We start from the raw sequence: 22,497 nt of genomic DNA on the forward strand, positions 1-22,497 counted from the left end.
GAATCTTCAAATTCCTAAGATATGAACTGGGAGCTGTTGTCTTTAACTAATGTATACAGAAGACCTTCCAGTGCAAAAAATTCTTCACAAAGCTGAAATAGTAGCCACCACAGAAGTATACAGAAACTTCCAATAAGCATGAATTACAAGAAGCCAAAAGAGATTCAAAACAGGTCCCACGAAATCTACATGAATTTGTTCCCAAGGCTGATGTATCTGACCATGGTGTCAGAGAATCACAGGGAATCACTTACTGGGTGGCTCACTGTTTGCAGTCAGCCAGAACTAGCACTATCAGTGCCTACCCAAAAAATGCATGTATGCTAACGCTTTTGTATGTGACACACCCCAGTGCCAAACATGTAACAAACACGTAACCTTACTCTGAAGGGCAGATAGGACTGCAACCTGGGGAGCAGTGTCCTTTGTAGCTAACATTCCAAGCAGAAAGACTTCATAATGTAAAATAATTTCTCAAAGGATCGGAAGCATGATCCAGATGTTTATCTAGCCAGCTGTGTTGCACAAAAGAAACAATTTTAATTAAAACAGGATCTGCAAATACCTCAACCACAGTTTCAGTGCTAGTGCTAGTAACAGGAAAAGCATCAACATTTTGAGCTTCCGCGTCTAAATGAAAACAGTTCTCCTTTCTCAAACTCTGGATCCTGGCCAGTTGGCAAGTGCGAAAAGACATTTGCATGTTGCATTATAAGCCGAAAATATATCTCATATCATGACAGGAAAAGAGTCCACTGCTGTAAGTGCTGTATGCCCTTGTTCGGCAAGGACACCAAAGTGTTAAAAAGAAAGACCAGTGGTTTGTGGTCTGTGATCAGGTGAAATGTAGACTTGTGTAGAAAAACATAATTTTTTTTATAAAACATATGCAATCACCAAAGCCTTTTACTCTTTCAGAGAATAACACTACTGACGCTACTGCATTGAACTGAAGGATTTAAGAGGTACATGCAATAGGGTGTTCAGATCCATTCCCACACGTATGAGCAAGGACGGCACGAAGACCAAACTCAGATGCGTACATTGCTAACACAGTGTGCTGGTCCAGCTGAAAAGTGACCATACAAAGGGCCAACTGCAGCTTACATTTAAACTACTTTAATGACCGGTTGCAAGCTGAGACCAGTGAAAAGGAACATCCATATGTAACAATGTGTTGAGCACTTGTGGCACAGTAATAGTGTCTGGTGTGAATTAGTGGTAATATGCAATTTTGCCTAAAAATGCTTGTAATTCTGTGATAGATGTGGGGTGCAGTAGTAGGTCAATAGCATCAATATGCTGGTGCAATGGTTTAATGTCAGCATGTGACACTTAAAAACCCAAATAAATAATGGATGGTTGAAAAGCTGTCTTTTCCAAATTGCCCTTTAACCATGCAGACTGTAAAACAGAAAATAGAGTGCAAAGCTTCTGCAAATGTTTCTCTGTGGAGATGCTGGACACTGCAGTGTCATCTAAATATTTGATGCAGCCTCAAACTGTTGCAATAAGTTGCACTAAGGTGTTGAAAAATAGGTGGCGTGCTTGCTACATCAAAAGGCAAATGCTGGTATTGATAAAGCTCAAATGGGTATTGATAACTATAAGGCATTTAGATGCCTCATTGAACAGCAGCAGTAAATATGCCACTCTGAAGCCAGTCTGTGAAAAATATGGCCCCCCAATAATATTGTTGAAAAATATGGCCCCCCAATAATATTGTTAACAGATCACTGGGATGCAGAATAGGATAGGTATTAATGATTGACTGTGGAGTAATAGATTTCCAAAATCACTGCAGAGGTTTTATTTACTGGTAGGTCTTTTGATTATCAACAGTAGTGCTGACCATTCACTAGAAGAAATAGGTCGAATAACATAAAGTGATTGAAGACACATTAATTCTGCTGTTTCTTGATCCTGTGAGTTTACTGGTACCAGGTGGACCCAGAAAAAATGCTGTCAGAGAGACTGTTTCATCAGAATATAAGCCTGACATTCTGTTGCACCACCCAGTCCTGGGAAAAATAGAGAGGAAAATTTGACACAGGGTATCTAACTGTTTATATGGAAGTTTATCATAAACCACATGCGCTTCATCATTGATGGCGAATCAAAACTGTTGAAAAGCACCCAAGCAGAATTTCAGTGTAAACATTCTCCACAACTAGGAATTTTAATGAAAAAACCACAGCCTTGGAAGTCACTGGTGCAGAAAATGTTCAACAATGGGAATGTGTTGTTTTGTATTACTCATCAACCTCTGTGACACTGGTGTCAGAGGGGGAGAATCCAAATCCACATAAGTCTGTGAATTCACCAGTGTTGCTACAGCCCACGCACGCACACACACGTCAGTGTATATCTTGCTTTGGAACACTGTCACTGCTGACATACTGTTCATATCAATGTTCATTTCATCCCCACTCAGATTTGGGAAGGAGTTAGGTACAGAAGCAATGTGTCCTTTGTTATGGCACGTGTTACATGTTTTCCAGCTCTTGGGACACGCAGTCCATTCGTGTTGAATGAAGCAGTGTGGGCATAAAGGCAGTAGAGCATTAGCCTGTCACTGTTGTGATTTGGTCTGTTGTCACAAATGACAATTACCTGTACAACATAAAGACATTTGCTGGACTGCTGCAGTAGAGTGATATGTTCCATTGTGGACTGACTGAAGGCTGGGAAGTGTGAGAGGGACAGATTCCCGATATTTCAGATCAGGGTTCCACCTGAGTGCCTGCAGCCCATGAAACGTCAAATGAATGAGTTGTCTTCATGACTTCCAAAACGGTACAATTTTCACACTGTAGAACTCACTCTTGAACTTTCCTATCAGGAGAAGAATGTATTGCATCATGAACCATTTGATCTCCATAGGATTCCCTATGAAAATTTGTCACAAAATTATGTTGTCTAAGTCAATGTATTTCTGCTGCCCATGCCCTGTATGACTCTTTTGGTTGCTTTTCGCAGTGGTAAAATTCCACATGAGCAGCCATAACGTATGTTTACAGTGGAAGTAGAAAATAACTCACAAGTGATTGAAAGAAAGGTTGGAAAATTCTTGTAATGGGTTGGGCTGACGCAACAACTGATACACGTGAGGTGAAATCCATGACAGAAAAGGGCCTTGCACAAGTATGTGCATGTTACCTTAAATGCTTGGAATGTTGCTACAGGCATTTTTTGTTTATGTCCTGGTTCTCTGCTGCATCATTGTATACAGTGAGTGGCAGCGGGTATGTTGTTGGCGGGGCTCCAGGTTGTGCCAGTGTAATCGTTAAACTGGAAATAGCAGCTGTCAATGCTGTTGCGTGCAAAGAGATTGAAGCACTGCCTCCATGAAAATTAAACTCAAAGGATCAATGACTGATGTGCAACATGTGGAGTCAGGTACTGTACTTGCCACCAAAAAAGTGTTCTAACCCCAGAACACAGTATGTTATTGCTCAAAACAGTACACACACACACACACACACACACACACACACACACACACACACACACACACACAAATGTAAGACAAGAGGTAGAATACAATTAGCAATACACAAATGGTTGGCAGAGCCTTGTGCTCCAGCCTACATTGTCATTAGCTCCATCAAGGGGTGGTTGCACAAGCAACTGCTGTCATATTAGCAAGCCAGGTGACCTCTAGTGGCTGAACCAAGCACAAACTAAATTACCATCTTTTGCTTTATACAGGTTTGTGCCACCAGTAAATTGGTAAGGAAGGTGATATTTTGAAAAAAGATTTGTGTTTCAGTGATCTGTCAAATTTTTCTTGCAATAGCACATTCCTGTTATTATTTAGTTTAAAACCAAAATTTTTACGTCTGAGACATGTTAGAGGCAGGCAGTCCTGAAAACAAGAACAAAATAAGAACAGAAAATATTCAGTAGTTTCCAGAAGGTAAGGTTAGTATACAGGGTGATTCACAAATATTTTAATATGTTATTCTACCAGTAAAACTAAAGGAAAAAGTCATATAAACATAGGTCTGCAAATCTTTGGTTACGGAGTTATGACTATTAAGATTTTGTCTGCAAGTTTATCTACTTCGTTAATACGAAGCTATCGCAGAACTGTACAAGGTTAAAGTAAAGTACAATTTCCATTTATTTAGTTGTTATTGGTCTGTTGAATCTGATAAAACATGTTCCAGATGAGTATCTGCAGTAGTTTTGCAGAATATCCAGAGAAGCAAAGGTTATTGTACAAGTAAATTTGTATACTTTCCATTAAGAATGTAGAAACATTTGTCAATGTTGGCAACCGTTAGTGAGTTGTTTGTCATTTCCTAACCATGAAATGAGTTACTTCTCTGTATTGTTCAGTGAAAGAACATAACAGCAGTGTGTTTAAGTGAAACCACATGGTAAGTGTTCTCGATTGTAGATTATTTATGACCAAGAAATGGTGTTTATTTATGGCAAATGTGATGGTAATGCTATGGCTGCAGTTAACAATTCCGAAAGTATGACCCATTAGTGGAAGATTTCAAAATTTACGGGAGACAAGTTCTCTACCTAGCGTTTATTATCAGTGCGAGCTCTCGATACATGAAGACGAACTGTTACACAAATACATTTTATTTACTGTTGAGTCACACTTTACTCAAGATGGTATAAACAATTTTCATAACAAACGTGTATGATCTGAAGGAAAACCATAAACTACAGAGCAATGCAATTTGCAGCAGCAATTAGCATAAATGTGTGGTAGGGTGTAATCAGCACACACTTTATTGGACCATTCATTTTCCCAGGACATCTAACAGGCGAGACATACTTAAAATTCTTTCAAGAAAAAATGCCCCGCTTCCTCAAAGATGTCCCAATTGCTACGCCATTGCAAGTGTGTTTTCAACATGGTGGTGCAGCTCCAAATTTCACCAATGCTGTTACTACACATTTAAATGAACATTTTCCCCCAGAAATGGATTGGTCTTGGTGCTACATGTATGTGGCCACCAAGATCATCCCATTTGACACCAATGGATTTTTGTGTTTGGGGATGGATGAAAGACAGTTCATGGCATTACTTGCTTGAATTATGAATGCATTAGACAAAATTAAGAACAACCCTGTGAAACTGAAACGAGCAACAAAATCTATTCATACATGTGCAGCTAAATGCATTGAACTTGGAGAAATTTTTGAACATTTATTGTGAAATTGTATGAACACTGTACAACTTCCTTATAATTGAGCTTTGTTTTTTCCGTTTTAACATGAATTCACATGTGCTATGGTATTAATAAAAGCATATTATCTGACACATTCATGCAGTTTCAGTTAACGTTATTACTGCCATTTTTCCAAACTTAAATTCTCTTTAACTTCTGTTGCAAACATTGTGTAATTGTGTGGAATTTAAAAAAAAAAAAAAAAAAAAAAAAGAGGCAAAGTAAATAATAAATTAAAAATTTTATGAAATTACTTCTTTGCTTTTCTGGATGTTTTTAACCTCGTACTGTTTTTCGATGGCTTCATATTAACAAAGTTGCTACATTTCAGGCAAAATCTTTTATTAGCCATAACTCTGTAACTAAACATTTGCAGACCTATGTTTGCATGAATTTGTTTCTTTAGTTTTACTTGTAGAATAACATATTAATATATTTGCATATTTTCATGAATCACCCTGTATTTCATCAGAATGAATGGAACTGAAAAAAAAAAAGATATATTCACAAATTCGATATGATGGAGCAGCTCATATATTAGAGCTATTTTCTGTGCCTATGTAAGCACCATGTAACCACAGGTACAGAAAAGTTAAACGTAAGTGGAAGTCGTATGTACTAAAGAGTTTTGCACTAGTGTTCGTGTGTTTACAGTGGTTCTGCACTTATATGTAATATACCCCATACCTGAGAAAGGTGTGTAAAGAGAGAGTGGTGACACAAAAAAAAAATCACATATTGCAGGATAATTCAAGAAAACCAAACCTTGCAATGTGACTGATATTGTTCTACATAGCAAGTTGAATAATCATGAATTAATAGTGATTTATTTCATCAAAACAGTGTGTCCTCACAAAAATCTGTGAGTCAGTTTATCTGTGGCCCTTGTCCATTTAATTTTACCCTTCCCTCCACAAGCAAAGACTCATCTGAAAGGACATATTTTTGTAAGAGTGATAAGCACATAAAGCTGTCATTTTCTTTACCTTTTGTTACATTTCATCCTGTGTTTGGAGTGGCATTTTCTGCCTTCAGCACATTTGCACAGTTCTTTCATCATGACTAATTCAACCGGTAACATAGGTTCCATCAGGAAGGATAACCTTCTGACATTTGGAATAAGTCAAAGTATTTAAACAAGTATCATAGCTACAAATACTTTCGACTGGGTCACATTTATAAATTTCTGTATCTTCATGCTTGCTAACATGGTCTCCATTTCCGCTGGTTGCAGCTGGATGATATCCTTTCATGGATTTGCAGATGTGTGATGGAATGTCCCCTGCCTCCCCCACTACTGCATGTTGGCTACTGGAAACCAGCCTGCTGAGGGATGTTCTGTATAGTGAGGTTCTATTTGAAGCCAATAGAGTTGGTTGTTCTCCAAGCCACAGTTTTGCAGCATGGGACTTCTTGCAAAATTTCTGAAAACTCGCGTATTTTCTTCTGGTGAAGGACAGTAGTAGAATGACGCCAGAATAAAATTTGCCATTTATTGAATGATTTTATAAAATTCATGACAAGAGCCCAACAAAACATTTATGACATGCCAAATTAGAACCATGTAACAAGTACTATATTAAACTTCTCATAACTGGGATTCACAGCCATGTGAAATTTTTGGAAAGACATCATGTTTACGCCAGTGACGGGTAAACTTTTTGTTTCCACTATTGCAATTTTGGCCTTGCGCCATTATCAAGTGCAGGAGTTTTGGCTTTAAACCAAGTCAACTTTATAGAGGCTGACACATTTATATGTCATTGTTATTTGCTGTTATATACATTCGTAATGCTGCTAAGTAGTGCGAGCACACATGTTGATATATTGTAAAACAGCACAGTCTGTACATACACATGTTCGTTCCCCCATCACTAGCAACTTTTGCACTAAACCACAGTAGTTCGCTGCTGTGGTGTAGTGCAAAAGTTACTAGTGATGGGGGAACGAACATGTGTATGTACAGACTTTGCTGTTTTACAATATATCAACATGTGTGCTCGCACTACTTAGCTGCGTTATAAAAGTATTTAACAGCAAATAAGGAGGCCATATAAATGTGTCAGACTGTATAAAGTTGACATGACTTAAAGCCAAACCATTTGCATTTGATAATGGCCTAAGGCTGACATTGCAATAGTGGAAATAAAAAGTTTAACAACCACTGGCATAAACATGATGTCTTTCCAAAAGACTTTATTAAACCTTCCTTCATCGCAACTCCCTGTAATTACCGTATTTTTCAAGAAATGTGCAACAGCCTTCATTGCATCTTCCTGTTATTATTGTATTTTTCAAGAAATATGTCACAGCACACTAAGGTGTGCTGAAAAGTGATGCCTCCAAATTTTTTATGTGAATACTCTTGAAGCTCTTTAAATAAAAGAAACATTCTACATCTTTGTTCTTAAAGTCTGTATATTTGCAGCTCTCTGCCACTACAGGCTACTGAATCACAGCATGCTGTAATTGAGTTTCAAATTTGAGGAGTTTGTCCACAGATGGAGCATTTTCTCCTTCAGCATTACAATGCCAGACCACACACGAGCACTGCAGCATCTGTAACAATCTAACACCTTGGGTACACTATCATTGATCATCCTCTATACAGTCCCAACTTGGCCCCATCTGATTTCCATCTGTCTCTAAAATGTGAAGGATACCTTTGAACACTTCACTTTGACAGTGATGTGGTACAAGCAGAGGTCAACAAGCAGAGTCAAACAGTGACCGTACCAACAAACTGGTCTCTCACAGGGAGAAATGTCTTCACCGCCAGGGTGACAGTGTTTAGAAATAAATATGTAGACATGGAGGATAAAACTATAGAATCTTAATAACATCTGTTTTATTTAAAAAGCTGTAAGAGTTTTCACATAAAAAATTCAGAGACTTTTTATCTTGCCCTTGTATATTAGGAAAGGCTGCAGTGGCGTGACTCGTTTGTGTATCTGTGTGTACCTGTACTGTTGGCACAAACATGTTGCATGGGTGAGGAAGGTTAACTGTCAAGAGAGCAGACTAAAATATGGTTCCTAAAGTGGGACAGCTGCCTCTCCAGAAGCTGCAGAGGGAACATGCTGAAAGATTCAGTTAGATGGCCTTATTAGTCAACAGGCCTGTGCTGTGTTATTGCTGTGAATGGTTTGAAGGAAAACTACAGCCATTCTATTTCCTGCAGATACACATATCTACTGTATGATTTAATTATGGTAGCATTATCGTTGGTGAACTATTCCATGACTAACTTTCAGATATCTAGAATGGTGATAGGAGGATAGTAAGGACAGTGATGTTGTGATCAGATAAATCAAACATGGCATCCGGCAAGTCAGAAGATGGTACGTCTGATCCCTCCATTGGGTAGTTTGGTAAGTGCACTTACAGGCGGAAGTACATATCTTAAAGTGTGGTAGCAGGAAGAACAAGTTTTATGTTCAGGTGAATAGAGCTTTATGAACAGAAACACAAATACGGTAGATGTAATACTGAATACAAAATATCACATTTGATCTACAGTAAACAGTGTACTGAATTCCATAATGTAATCCAGATAGTCACAAAGCCAAGTCTTACCACAGTAGTGCAAATATATGTGCCTCCTAGATCCACAGATGATAAAGCAATTGAAAAAAATGTATAATGAGATAAAAGAAATTATTCAGATTGTTGAGGGAGATAAAAATTTGAGATAGGGCTGGAATTTGATTTTAGGAACAGGAAAATAGTACAGTAATGGAAATCAGTATAAAGGCATGAATATTTGTTGGAAAAATTGACATTGTTGGCTGGAATAATTGTGTACAGTGTATATGCAATAGTCTGAGATCCAGTATGACAACAAACACAGTCAAATGGTAGTGCAGTTGATGTAATATGGTATATAACAAGACATCAATGTTTCAGGTGGTAGATGGTATAACTCAATATAGAGGAGCAGGCTCTGTCTGGTATTACTGTGTACATATTTACCTTTACAACAAATAAGAAACACACTATTAATGGCAGTGTGAGTTGTGTACATAAACCATGATTGTGACACTGTCATATGGGAAACAGCATGGGATGAAAAAGAAAAAGATCAATGTGTACAAGGTAACGGAATTCTCTGATCATCATATCACTAAGAGGTTGAACCATTCAATTACAGTGATTGATAATTTCGTTAGATTGGGTGCACGATATGGATGAAAGGAAAATATGAGAAAAGTAGAAAATTATCTGAGTCATGGAAAGGTTTCCTTTTGTGCAAAGCAAGGGCTACAAACTGTTATTCTTCTCAACTTGTTCCTGATTTACAGTTGTCAGTAACTGACAGACGTGTACAAGACATTTTGTCAAGTTCCAAACATCTTGCATTCAAGGAATGACTGCAGAAACCTGCTCTAACACTCAAACATAAATAAGCTAGACTGGAGTTGTTTACTGAAGAACATATGTGGACTTCAGATTGGGATACAGAGATTTTCAGTGATGAGAAGAAATTTAATTTAGATTTCCAGGTGGACTTCAGTATTATTGGCGTGATGTGAGGGCTGTGCAGCAAGTAAGATTGAACATAAATTTTGGTGGCAGAAGTGTTGCAGTTTGGGCAGTCTTCAGGACTAAACATAAATCACCCATTGCTTGGCTAAACACAAAAATGGGCTCTTGAGACTTACACTACACTGAGATGCTAGAGCCAGAATTGATTAGAATATATCAGAACCTAGGCAATGAACGTCAACAAGTTAATGCATCTATGCACGTTTCTGCTGCACGCAAAGAGTGGTTTGAAGATACAGATATGGATGTTTTGCTCTGGTATGCGCACAGCCAGGATATGAACCCCATGGAAAACATTTGGGGAATACTTGCAGAGTGTTTTTGCCACAGTTGAAGGCAATTTGAGGTTGTATATGAGCTGAAAAGTGCAATAAAGTTCACTGCAAGAACTACAAATTGCAACAAAATCAATGCTGAAGAGAATTTTGAACAAAGGAACCAACAATCCAATACCACAACAGGACAGTGAGTGCCTTTATACCATCTTCCATCAAGGAAATGCAAATGCCTTATTTTGCTACGTTAAGAAAGAAGCTATGTAATTCCATCATAATAGTGCGTGTATTATATATATTTACTACATTCATAATAAATTTAATACGGTATGCTACAGACATTGCAATATTACTTTCATTGCAACTGCTCCTTTATACTGATTTCCAATACCATAAAAGAAGTGAATGGAGATAGAATAAAAGGGGAAACTGTCTGACAGAATTTTGTATACAGTAGAATTTAATCGTTGCTAATCTTGGTTTAAGAATCCTAAAAGGATTCTTTACATGAAAGGGACCTGGAGACATGAGAATGTATCCGATTGTATAATGCTGAAAAAGAGAGAGAGAGAGAGAGAGAGAGAGAGAGAGAGAGAGAGAGAGTGATTGATTGATTGATTGATTGATTGATTGATTTCGAACCCAGATTTTAAACTACAGAATGTTTCCAAGAGCAGTTGTCTGATTATAATTTATTTTTATGAACTACTTAATAAAATGAAGAAATTTAGGAAATTTGGTACATGCAACTTGGATAAACTGAAAAAATCAAAGGTTGTTCAAATGGGGAATTAGGCAGCTATTGACTGAAATAAGGGAAAGGAATACTGTAGAAAACAAATAGGTAGCACTGAAATTTGCTAATGGCAATGTATTTCTGTCAAAAATGGCAAAATACTTGGGAGATCAACTGAACATAATTCTGTGTATCTTGGAAATGGGTTATGCAGTGAACATCACCAAATGTAAAACAATGTTGCTGGAATGTATTGCAATTTAATTCAAAGATTCCAATGTAATTAGATCTGAAAATAAGACAATATAGTAGTAATAGGAGTAGTAGTAATAGTAGTAGTAGTAGTATGTTTTACTATTTGGGCAGCAAAATAACTGATCGCTGATGTATAGAGGATATGAGACCAGCAATAGCAAGAAAAGCTTTTCATAAAGAGTGTATGTAAATTTCTAATAGAATTTCAAGTGTTATGAAATACCTTCTGAAAGTAACTTTTGTGCTGCAGCCTTGTACAGAAATGAAATGTGGATGTTAAACAGCACAGAAAAGAGGGGAAGACAAGCTTTTGAAATGTTGAGGATAAGGCGGGTAGATCAGGTATCCACTGAAGAGGTACAGAATTGAATTCGAAAGGAAAGAAATGTATGGCATAGCTTATCTACGAGGGCAGTTCAATAAGTAATGCAACACATTTTTTTTCTCGGCCAATTTTGGTTGAAAAAACCGGAAATTTCTTGTGGAATATTTTCAAACATTCCCGCTTAGTCTCGTATAGTTTCATTGACTTCCGACAGGTGGCAGCACTGTACGGAGCTGTTAAAATGGCGTCTGTAACGGATGTGCGTTGCAAACAACGGGCAGTGATCCAGTTTCTTTTGGCGGAAAACCAGGGCATCTCAGATATTCATAGGCGCTTGCAGAATGTCCACGGTGATCTGGCAGTGGACAAAAGCACGGTGAGTCGTTGGGCAAAGTGTGTGTCATCATCGCCGCAAGGTCAAGCAAGACTGTCTGATCTCCCACGTGCGTGCTGGCCGTGCACAGCTGTGACTCCTGCAATGACGGAGCGTGCGAACACACTTGTTCGAGATGATCACCATCAAACAACTCAGTGCTCAACTTGACATCTCTGTTGGTAGTGCTGTCACAATTGTTCACCAGTTGGGATATTCAAAGGTTTGTTCCCACTGGGTCCCTCGTTGTCTAACCGAACACCATAAAGAGCAAAGGAGAACCATCTGTGCGGAATTGCTTGCTCGTCATGTGGCTGAGGGTGACAATTTCTTGTCAAAGATTGTTACAGGCGATGAAACATGGGTTCATCACTTCGAACCTGAAACAAAACGGCAATCAATGGAGTGGCGCCACACCCACTCCCCTACCAAGAAAAAGTTTAAAGCCACACCCTCAGCTGGTAATGTCATGGTTACAGTCCTCTGGGACGCTGAAGTGGTTATTCTGTTCGATGTTCTTCCCCATGGTCAAACGATCAACTCTGAAGTGTATTGTGCTACTCTTCAGAAATTGAAGAAACGACTTCAGCGTGTTCGTAGGCACAAAAATCTGAATGAACTTCTTCTTCATGACAACGCAGGACCTCACACAAGTCTTCGCACCCGAGAGGAGCTCACAAAACTTCAGTGGACTGTTCTTCCTCATGCACCCTACAGCCCTGATCTCGCACTGTCGGATTTCCATATGTTTGGCCCAATGAAGGACGCAATCCGTGGGAGGCACTACGCGGATGATGAAGAAGTTATTGATGCAGTACGACGTTGGCTCCGACATCGACCAGTGGAATGGTACTGTGCAGGCATACAGGCCCTCATTTCAAGGTGGCATAAGGCCGTAGCATTGAATGGAGATTATGTTGAAAAATAGTGTTGTGTAGCTAAAAGATTGGGGAATAACCTGGTGTATTTCAATGCTGAATAAAACAACCCCTGTTTCAGAAAAAAAATGTGTTGCATTATTTATTGAACTGCCCTCGTAAAAGAAAAAGTATGTTGACAGGACACATCTTGTGCCATCAAGGAATAGTCAGTTTGGTAATGAATAGAGGTTTGAGAGTTAAAAATTGTAAATACACAGTAATGCATGATTACAGGAAGCAGTGTCAATTATGGGGGCTTTAATAGTTACAAAAGGATAGAGACTGTCACAGTATAGAGTAGGATGGAGAGCTGCCTCAAACCAGTCTTTGGACTGATGATGATATATAACACATACATAAGTCTAGAATTGTGCAGCATCAATTATTTGTTGTATGTAACCCAGTCTCCCTCTCTCCCTGCAGCTCCTTCTGGTACTGTGGAAATTATTTCGCGGTGTATTAACATGCCCTATCGTTGTGTCCCTTTTTCTTGTCAGTATTTTCCAAATGCTTCTTTCTTTGTCAATTCTGGTGACAGAAACAAAGAAAAAAATCCCTTCGCTCAAGAACTGCTAACAATTGTTGTTCAAGTGCTGTTTTATATGAGAGTGGTAAGCACATTGCACAAAGATGTTCAAATTCTGATAGATTGGAGGCACAGTAATATAACGGATACCAAATTGTTCAAAGTTTGTAGAGAGAGTTTCAAGAGATAATCCAGCAATGCAGTGTTTGAAATAGGTTTAAATATGTTATAAAGACCAAGCAAGAGACCAACAAGGCAAATAGGGAGTTGTGATATTGACAAGTAAACAAATTTTCAAGAAAATACGACACTCAAGAAGTGGTAAGTGATGTAGTTTTGGAACCAGAGTGAAATCACTGGACATTATATGCATTGTCGTTAGAGTGAGAGAAAAAGGGAAACTTCAAGGCAAATAGCATCTTCAGTTACAATGTACAATAAGTGTTACAGTATTTCCTTTATAAAGGGACATTGTTGCTGTGTTACTTCAGAAACTTCTTTTTTGATTATGTTGGCAAATTTGAAGCCATTCACTGACTCAACATCTCATTGTGAGCCCTTCGACTGTGATAGTAGTTGAAGCAGCAGTTTAGTGCAGCATTGCTCTGGTGTGATAGCAGTGTAGCTGTTTATTTGAAAACACTTGTTTCTCATTTTACTTAGAATACTGGGTCCATTTGATTTCAGCACAACTGCTGGTCTATCTCCATTCTTCATTACCTACTCTAAAGCCAACAGGTATGATCTCAGTGTACAATAAATGATTTTGCTGTCAGTTAAATGTCATCGCATTTTATAAAATTTAATTTTACTGACAGATAATGTTTCAGTATATATTCCATTGTTTCTGTCAATTCTATGTTTGCATACTTTGCTATGAGACTGCAGTATTGTGATAGATCACAGTAAATAGTGCAAATACAATAAGTAACTTAACCTAGTTCTCGAAGTGCCAGTCCATAAGCAGGAACATAATTGATGAAATGAGTGGTATTCAACATAGAAAGAGGCCTCACAATGCAAAATACGTGGTACCACACTGCATTTTGCATATAGCAGTGAGTAGATTCAGGATACAAAATAGTTAGATCAGTAAGTTACTTTGGGCGTACCCCAAGGGAGTATTAAAAAGTCCTTACTGTTCATTATATATGTAAATGATAGAGCAGAGGACACGGAAAACCCTGTGAGACTGTTTAGGGAAGCTACTGTTCCATATTGCTGCAACACCATGGATCTGTAGCAACATTTTTCAGGCGTTAGCCACTTTATCACATATAAGTGAACAGTAATAAGTGTAACCCAGCCATAAAAGAAACTGTTTCTGGAACACTTGTTTTGCCAATTTATGAGTATAGAATTGTTACTGGGAAGGTTAGTACAGGAGATACAGAAGATTTAATGAACAGTGATGCAGTTCATCATGAGTGAATTCAGTATGCCAAAGAGCCACGTATTACTTATCCTGTATACTATTATACAGTTAAGTATGCTGCTTGTGAGACAGAACTGTGATTGTCTACAAAGATTATTGAGCAAGGTAGCATAGATATGAAACCATATTGATGTAACTTAGAATAGCTGCTCAGAAAATTAGTTTCATTAAATTTCCTTGTGTGTGAGAGATGAGAATCATTGCAAATGGGATGATATTCATAATAAAATATTGAGAGGCATGTAATATATGCAGAAATGTTTAAGCACTCATAACTCAGATTTTCTTTTCCTTTTCTTTCAGTTTCCTGAACATCCGTTGGTAACACTTGAGTCCACTAATTGTTCCAAGGAGGAAACACAAAAAAAATTGGGACGAGAAGAAACTGAGAACATTGTAAGCATTAATGTCTGTGAGGTATTGCATGTGGAACAAAAAATTCCTTGGCTAATTGCAGAATGTAAAGGTTGTGTTACAAAGAAATAAGTTTTCTGGAACTAAGTGCTGTTTGTAATTTCCCACCATCCTTGTACAGTTCTCCCTGATTCAGGTTTTTTTCTGCCACTTGGTGGAAATTGAGAGGAAATTCTTATTAGTGCTTGGAACAATATGTATAACCATACCTACAGCAACTCTTCTTGAAACCGAACATTTTGTATAATGCATGTGTTGGATGTTTTAAATCCAAATTTAGAGGAGCAGTTAGAGAGAAATAGATAGTTGCAGAATAATAATTTAACATGTTTCTCTTTAAATAATGCCTGACTCTTTCATCTTTCCATGGCATTCGGCTACTTTGTTTTAACAAATCATTTACATTTCTTTTTTTTGTGCCGTGGAGGTTATCAAAGGTAATAAATATAACTATGTGATAGCTGACTCCTAGGTAGGTTGATACAGGATTCCAGTATATATGCAGTGTTGCTAAATTCCATGGTACATTCACAGAAAAACTTTTGAATTTGGCTTTAGCATGCAGTTCTCCACAGAGAACCATTTGTAACATTACAGATTGTCATGGCAGAGCTAAGCAAGAAGAATAATCTTGGTATATTTTGTGAGCTTGCTAAGGCCTTTTGTGGAGTACAAAACAATTCACTATGTGATCAAAAGTATCTGGACACCTGGCTGAAAATGACTTCCAAGTTCCTTGAAAAACACACACACTATAACACCACTGCCTCCGAAGTTTACTGTTGGCACTACACATGCTAGCAGATGACGTTCACCAGGTATTCGCCATACCCACACCCCGGTATCGGATCGCCACGTTGTGTACCACGATTCCTCACTCCACACAATGTATCTCCACAGTTCAGTCATCCAATGTTAGCGCTCCTGTCACCAAGTGAGGCACTGTTCGACATTTACAGTTGTGATGTGTGGCTTATGAGAAGCCTTGCGACCATGATATCCAAAGTTTCTCGCCTCCCGCCAAACTGCCATAGTACTTCCAGTGGATCCTGATGCAGTTAGAAATTCCTGTGTGATGGTCTGGATGCATGTCACCTATTACACATTATGACTCTCTTTAATTGTCTGTGGTCTCTGTCAGCCAACTGACAAGGTTGGCCTATACGCTTTTGTGCTGTACGTTTCCCTTCAAATTTCCACTTCACTATCACATTGGAAACAGTGGATATAGCGGTGTTATGGAGTGTGGAAATCTCGCATACAGACATTTGACACAAGTTAAACCCAATCACCTGACAACGTTCGGAGTGCCCCAGTCTGCTCTCTCACGATATCTAATAAGGACTGAGGTACTGAAATGGAGTACCTTGCAGTAGGTGGCAGCACAATGCACCTAATATGAAAATTTTATGTTTTTGGTGGTGTCCGGATACTTTTGATCACATAGTGTACTTCATAAAGTAGTATGATGTATAATTTGTCATTCGTCTTGTGTGATGGAATGCAGATGGTCACATCAACTGCTTACCTGCTGTGGACTAGTTAATTCATTATGCGCTGTCACTCCCAAGATGCTGAAGATATGTTTAAATTTGCTCCTGAGTTGTACTGATGCACTGTTGACATATTTACGTGTCCCATTCCATTGACCTCTCACAGCTGTGGACGAGTTACTTCCCTATCTTGGTCAAGGCCAAATTTTTGATTATTTATGATACAATACATGTGCCTTATAATACATGTGCCTCTTTCTGTGCTAACATTTGCAAGAAACCTCATTACGATATCTTGAACATTTATGAAATTTGATGACTGTTATGACAACATGACTCACAATGCGCAGGGACGGGAATGGGTGTATCATCAGACCATCTGTCTGATATAAAAATCAATAACTCTAGAACAAAATCAGATATTATTCTACTCTCAATTTTATTTAAATTGTGATATTTTAACTACATTTCATAAGCTGTGATGCATGAGCTAAAATCAACCATACACAAAGTTTGTGCAATTTGTTTTTTTCTCTCCAAACTTTTTAGAGTTCCGCACAATGATTTACTTAAATTGTTGTAGCACAGTAACTGTGATGTATAATGAAAACAAATTCTGTCAGTTATCGAATTAAGATATCAGATTGTTAGGTATGCACAGAACTGAATAACTGAATAACTGTACGAAACAGCATTATCACAACAAATGAGTGCAGGGAGCATGGATGCCAAAGAAGTGTTTATGGTGAAACATCTTCACACAGTGATATTTGCTGAAAGGAAATTATAAACAACATTGTGAGTGCAACACAGTTCAGATATGGAAGTATATAAAAATTTTCCCACTAATTTTTTGCCCATTGGATTATGTAAGGTAATTAGTTTGCGTGTATGTTGCTTAACTGGTTCAGATGGAAGTTTAGCCCAGTGATGATCTTCCAGCGCTTTGTACAAGTGAAAATATAAATTACCTGAAAAGAATGTAACCTGTATCAGTTCCAATGTACTGATAATCAATATCACAAAGAGAATTGCACCTTAGTTCTGGTTTTGAATGTCACCTAGAAAGAAAAAAATAAGACATTTATTGCCCATGTATGTGTAACTGTTATTATGTATGATGAGAGAGAAATAAGATAACTGAAATATTACTCAACGCCCAGGTCATACTAGTTCAATATCTTTATTCAGTTAGTTTTGTAATTTGTCCTTACATTTTTTCTAAAGTGATTCTCACATAAATCGTAAACAATTTTGTAAAGAAAATATATTTTGAATGTAATACCTGCAAGCACTTGAGGGAAAAGATTCAACGGTTGAGGGAATCAAAATCAAAGAGGATATCCTTGTTGGCCTATGAATTTGATAGCTCTTCAGTGTCGTGTTGACTAATTTTACAATGCCAAATAAATCAACCATGTGTATTGTAGCCCCTGCAACAACTGAAATAGATGCTGCCCCTTGTCAGCAACCATATGTTACTCTTCCTCGCCTTTTCAAAAAAACGTCATGTTCACATCTCGAACCTAGCGGTACTGCGCAGTGATAAGTGTAACATATGTTAAGGAAATGACACCTAGGATGGAAACTTCAAAAATTCTAGATCTCTGTGTAGAGAAGAGTTCAAACTAAACAAAAAAAAAAAAAAAAAATTGGAACTCATAGAATGACTTAGTTCATTCATATTTGCACTTCAAATCATTTCAGTTCTTGGGGAGAAACAAATCAGTAAATTAACGTGTCTTGCATTTCTTAATTCAATAATGTCTTGTGGAAAAATCTTCTGAGGTAACTCAGCTTTAAGAATGAAAGTCTTCATTGCACAAGAATATTATGTGGTGCTAACCCATGTTGTTCACAGTATATCTACTCCTTTGTGAAATTTCTTGTGAATAATCCACTACAGTCCAAAAGGAACAATGATGTAAGTACCTACAGTTCCAGAAGAAAAAATGACATAATTTCACGATAAGGGTGAGGCTATCCTTAACACACAGAAGAGTGCACAATGCTGCCACCAGAATCTGATCATCTATCCAGTGACAAAAACTGTCAGTCAGACAGCTAATTTCAATAAAAACTGAAAAATTTAGTTCTTGACAATTTCTTTAGTTTCATGAAAGAATTTATATTTATGTGTTGTGTAAAGAATGGTGGCAAGGACTTAATAATATACATACGCGTACACAATTATTTTTTTTAAAAAAAAGACCATTGTAAATGATCAGTATGTATCCATATTCACTTGTGAATGTGGAATAACTCATGGCACATTATTATTAATCTTAATGGTACAAAGGATCCATGGAACATTGAACAGACTGACTAGCCTCCACAGGTAACCTTCCCATGTGCCCCCCTGCGGGTTCGGGGGTAAGAATAGGCCCGCAGTATTCCTGCCTGTTGTAAGAGGCGACTAAAAGGAGTCTCAACTGTTTCGGCCTTTAATTTGAAGGTCCCCATTGGGGTTTGACCTCCATTTTTCCAAATTCAACAGAAGTACGAGCCTTTTGGGGAAGGACACCTTACGTGGTGCACCATTAGTCCTCTGTGCCCTAAGACCTTGGCACCCTTTATCTTCTTGGCGTCATAACTGCACTCTCCATCCCTCATTTTGGGCATGCACACCTGATGGATTGTGTAAGTTACACCCTTAGTGCGTCACCATCTGCACCTACGATCACTATGGACTACCCATGGCACCCAAAATCCAGCATGGTAGCCAGCCCATTGTGGTGGGGTCGTCATGTACCCTCTAGGTTGTAGCCCCCTGACAACACAGAGATCATACTGCCGATGCCTGAGCTGACACCTCCCCGCGCAAGCCAAGGAGTAGATGCCCGTCTCTCTGGGGCATCGGGACTCCCGGCAATGGCCATCCTGCCAGGTGGCCTTTGCTGTGGCTGGGTGGCGCCCATGGGGAGAGCCCCTGGTCATAGTGGGTGGCATCGGGGCGGATGCCCCACAATGAAGTGGGTGAAATCTCAATCTGGTGGTCGCCTGACCGCCAATATCTCTAAGCATGGTAAGGTGGAATTTAACGCTGTGACATATAACCCCAACTCGTTCCCTTCCCTCGCCACACCATGGGAGGAACGTAGGGCTGCAGACAGACATGAGCCATACTCACCGTGATACCTTGTATGCAGCAGAACTGATGGGGATTCATTTTTGGGGACTAAGCCTCTTTTCTTTGTGCACAATCTCGAAGATAAGTTTGGGGAAGTGGTGTCTCTTTCCAAAATGAGGAGCGGGGCCATTCTGATACAAGCAGCTTCATCTGCGCAGTCCCGGGCATTACTCGGCTGTGAGAAGCTCGGTGACATCCCCGTTACCGTCACTCCCCGTAAGTCCTTAAATTTGGTCCAGGGGATTATTTTTCATAAAATTCTTCTCCTACAGTCTGATGACGAGCTACGGGAGAACTTGGCACGACGAGGTGTCCACTTTGTCCGTCATGTCTTTAGGGGGCCCAAGGATAATTGGGTGCATTCATCCTGGCCTTTGAGGGCGACTGCTTGCCTGAGGTCAAGGTCATGATCTACTCGTCCGATGTCAAGCCCTGTGTCCCGCCCCCTATGCGACGCTTCCAGTGCTGGAAATTCGGACACGTCCTCCAGGTGCACTGCCAGCCCCACGTGTCGTGATTGTGGACGACCTTCGCATCCTAATGCTCCATGTGCTCCGCCTCCCACCTGCGTTAACTGTGGGGAGCATCATTCTCCCTGCTCACCAGACTGTGCAGTCTACCAACGAGAGCGGAAGATAAAAGAAATTAAGACCTTGGACCGTTTAACTTACCAAGAGGCAAAGAAGAAGCTGGAACGACTCAACCCCACACCTATGTTGAGGAGTTATGCTACCGTCACATTGACGCCACCAGTTCCTGCAAAGACTCCCTTCTCTGTTGGCCCACAGAGAAATCAAGTTACACCTACCCCACTGCTGGTACGGGCCACTCTCTCTTCCACTACTCCCAAAACGCCCTGTTTGAGAGCAGTGCGGCCTGAACAACTGGGGACGTCAGTCCCCACCTCTCAGCTGGAGAAGTGACAGCCCTCTCCGGCTACTCTGCCGGAGATGCAACAGCCTCCTCCGGCCTCCTTTCTTCAGAACGGGTCACTTGGGGGAGTCCCTTCCAAGGACTCTACCAATGTCTCACAAGACACTAGCCAGTGGCTGAAGAAGCAACCAGCTGCTGGTCAAAGGGCTTCACGCTCTTCCTCTGTTCCTGATAATGCGTCAGGAAAGCCCTCCCAGCATGCAAACCCTCCTCCCAAGGACAAGAGAGAGAAGAGGAAGCTCTCCAAGAAGCATAAGGACCCAGTGGTTCCCGCACCACCGCTTCCTGTCAGCTCAGCCTCTGAGGATGAGGTCGAGCTCTTGCATCCCCTGATGACCTCGATCTCGCTGTCTCCTCAAAAACGATGGACGTAGCGACGTCAGTCACTCAGTCAGTGGCAGCATGTGACCCTGCAACGTAATTTGACTTTTAAGTGCCTGCACGCCCCTACAGGACACGCTTTGTACAATCCTCCAGTGGAATTGTGGCGGTTATTTTAGCCATCTACCTGAGCTATGTCAGCTTCTAAGCATGACACCTGCTTTATGCATTGCCCTCCAGGAAACCTGGTTCCCGGCAATGCGGACCCCTGTCCTTCGTGGATACAGGGGTTATTACTGCAACCGTAGCACTTACAATAGTGTGTCAGGTAGAGCCTGCGTGTATGTCCGTACCTCTGTATATAGTGCTCCTGTGCCCCTTCAAACATCATTGGAAGCTGTGGCTGTCCGCGTAAGGACTACCCAGGACATACCGTCTGCAGTGTCTATCTCCCTCCAGGTGGTACAGTCTCCCTGACCGAATTGGCTGCACTTGTCACTCAACTTCCCACGTCTTTTCTTCTCCTGGGGGATTTTAACGCCCACAATCCCCTGTGGGGTGGAACGAAGATTACTGGCTGAGGCCGAGATGTCGAGAATCTCCTCTCCCAACACGACCTCTACCTGTTAAACACTGACGCAGCCACACATTTCAGTGTGGCGCATGGCACGTTCTCGGCCATAGATCTGTCGTTGTGCAGCCCAGGGCTTGTACCATCAGTCCACTGGAGAGTCCATGATGACTTGGGTAGTAGTGACCATTTTCCCATCTTCCTTTCACTACCCCAGCGTCGCTCCCATGAACGCTTGCCCCGATGGGCATTTAGCAAGGCAAACTGGGAAACGTTCTCATCTGCTGCCACTGTTGACTCTCTCCCCCACGGTACCATCGATGTGGCGGTTGAGACACTGACTGCAGCGATTGTTTCTGCTGTGGAACTTACCATTCCTCATTCGTTAGGGTGCCCCTGGCGAAAGTCAGTGCCTTGGTGGTCTCTAGAGGTCGCTGAAGCCATTAAACAACGTCGGCAGGCTCTTCAGCGACATAAGTGGCACTCGTCTTTGGAGAACCCCATTTTATTCAAACATCTCTGTGCTCAGGCACGGCGGCTCATCAAAAGGCAGAAACAGGAGTGCTGGGAGAGGTACGTTTCCACCATTGGTTCCCGAACTTCACCCTCCCAGGTGTGGATGAAGATTCAGCGCATCTTTGGATTGCAGCACTCTACAGGTGTCCCAGGGCTTACCATCAATGGGGCGCTATCCACCGATGCCGATGCAATTGCCGAGCATTTTGCACAGCACTATGTTCGGGCCTCTGCGTCGGGGAATTACCCACCCGCGTTTCGCGCGCTAAAACGCCGGGAGGAAGGCAAACGGCTTTCTTTTGCTTCTCGCCACCCTGAGGCGTATAACGCCCCATTTAGTTTGTGGGAACTCCAAAGCGCCCTGGCACAGTGCCCCGATACAGCCTCTGGGCCAGATGGCGTCCACAATCAGATGCTCAAACACCTGTCCCCGGACTGTCAGCGATGTGTTCTTGCCATCTTCAACCGCATATGGGGCGATGGTGTCTTTCCATTGCAGTGGCAAGAAAGTGCCATTATTCTGGTGCTGAAGCC

General features: G+C 40.4%; 2 protein-coding genes across 9 annotated transcripts in view; both read left to right on the forward strand.

The window, feature by feature from the left end:
• LOC126108500 (zinc finger protein 93-like) overlaps positions 1-22,497 on the forward strand; it is a 501,709-nt gene that overhangs the window by 32,928 nt on the left and 446,284 nt on the right. The window lies entirely within an intron of this gene.
• LOC126108499 (zinc finger protein 436-like) overlaps positions 1-22,497 on the forward strand; it is a 501,483-nt gene that overhangs the window by 32,571 nt on the left and 446,415 nt on the right. For all 4 annotated transcript variants that reach the window (XR_007523539.1, XM_049913755.1, XM_049913754.1 and 1 more), the window contains exon 4: positions 14,889-14,981. Coding sequence is in view for 3 of the 4 variants with exons in the window: in XM_049913755.1 (XP_049769712.1) it covers positions 14,889-14,981 (93 nt within the window). In the remaining variant the exon portion in view is untranslated. The remainder of the gene's footprint in view (positions 1-14,888; positions 14,982-22,497) is intronic.

This window comes from Schistocerca cancellata, chromosome 11 (assembly GCF_023864275.1).
Source record: "Schistocerca cancellata isolate TAMUIC-IGC-003103 chromosome 11, iqSchCanc2.1, whole genome shotgun sequence".
Classification (NCBI taxonomy): domain Eukaryota; kingdom Metazoa; phylum Arthropoda; class Insecta; order Orthoptera; family Acrididae; genus Schistocerca; species Schistocerca cancellata.